This window comes from Papaver somniferum, unplaced genomic scaffold (genome assembly GCF_003573695.1).
Source record: "Papaver somniferum cultivar HN1 unplaced genomic scaffold, ASM357369v1 unplaced-scaffold_80, whole genome shotgun sequence".
Lineage (NCBI taxonomy): Eukaryota > Viridiplantae > Streptophyta > Magnoliopsida > Ranunculales > Papaveraceae > Papaver > Papaver somniferum.
This window is the reverse complement of record NW_020650971.1, coordinates 58,894-60,179: the sequence shown is the minus strand read 5'-3', so window position 1 is coordinate 60,179 and position 1,286 is coordinate 58,894. Positions and strand designations below refer to the sequence as shown.

Sequence of the window (1,286 nt, the reverse complement as noted above, 5' to 3'; positions counted from 1 at the left end):
TTGTTACTTGACTGAGTTGATTGAGAGATTCCAGGGTGCACCACACTACCTTCCTTAACACCCCCCTTCAAGTTGTACTGGAGTTTACGGATGTGCAACTTGTCTCTTATAAAGTGAAACCTTGTTGCAGACAAAAACCTTTGTTAAAAATATCTTCTAGTTGATCTTTTGAACTTATGAAACGAACTTGTAACTGCCCCCCCTCAAACTGTTGTATGAGAAAATTGGTGTTTCTCTTCAAATTCATAATGTGAGATAATCAAAATACCTCTTCAAATGGTTGTGTGAGATAGTCGAAATACCTCTTCAATTGGTAGTATTATCTGTGTTGATTAACAGACATAGGTGGTTTTGATCTGTGTTGGTTAACAAACATAGGTGTTTTTGATATGTGTTGGTGAACAAACATAAGTTGTTGATCTGTGTTGGTTAACAAATATAAGTTGTATAGGTAATAATAATGTTGTTTAACTGATTTTGAAAGAGGGTGTTGATGGGAATAGGGGATTTGAGTGTTTGGAGTGGTTGTGATGGTGGTGATCTATTGTTGGTTGTGATCACCACGACTTCTCGAGCTCCAACTTCAGTCACGTTCTTTCCATAACCTCCAATCATCATCATAACCTCATCGTTTCTCAATATCACACAGAAAACGCAAACTCTCCTGGAACTTAATCTTATTTTCTCGTCAGTTTTACGGCCAAAAATTCTAGCCGTAAACTCTCACCATAATCCTCACTTGAACTGCACATTCCTGAACTATCGACAACAACATCATCTCCATCGAGTTCTTCCTTTTCCGGCTCAAGACTCACTGTCCTTTCCCATCGAGTCGCAGCTAACCCATCTTAATATCGAACTGGCATTGCTGCCATTATCATTCTTATGTAACAGCAGAGCTATTACGAGCATCTTCTTCACTTCCATTAACTCGATCTGTTGACCCAAAACCATCACAGCCTCGAGCTCAACTGCTATCACCATAAACTCTGTTCACAGCTCCCACTAGTGGCAACAGCATCACAGTCTTCTTCGAGCTGTGAACTCGTCTTCATCACCACTTCCAACTTCCAGCAACTTTCCTTCCGTATTCCCCATCACCATTACTGCCTTTTGAGTTCCACAAGGAACCTTACGTACCACCACAGATCGCGATGATATGGAAGCAAACTCCAATCTTCCAGGAACCCTACGTACCACCACCAAGGGATCCCTGGTTTTATTCTTCCATCGCCCAACTGCCACATCTGATTCATGTAAGGCGTTAACCTTGTCAGCAACCTAGC

The 1,286-nt window shown here is 41.3% G+C and overlaps 1 protein-coding gene across 1 annotated transcript in view; it reads left to right on the top strand.

The window, feature by feature from the left end:
• The window catches only part of LOC113344871, a 4,399-nt gene extending 3,795 nt beyond the window's left edge, over positions 1-604 (top strand). The window contains exon 4 of the mRNA XM_026588766.1: positions 485-604. Within this exon, the coding sequence (XP_026444551.1) occupies positions 485-604 (120 nt within the window). The remainder of the gene's footprint in view (positions 1-484) is intronic.
• Positions 605-1,286: the final 682 nt, after the last annotated feature.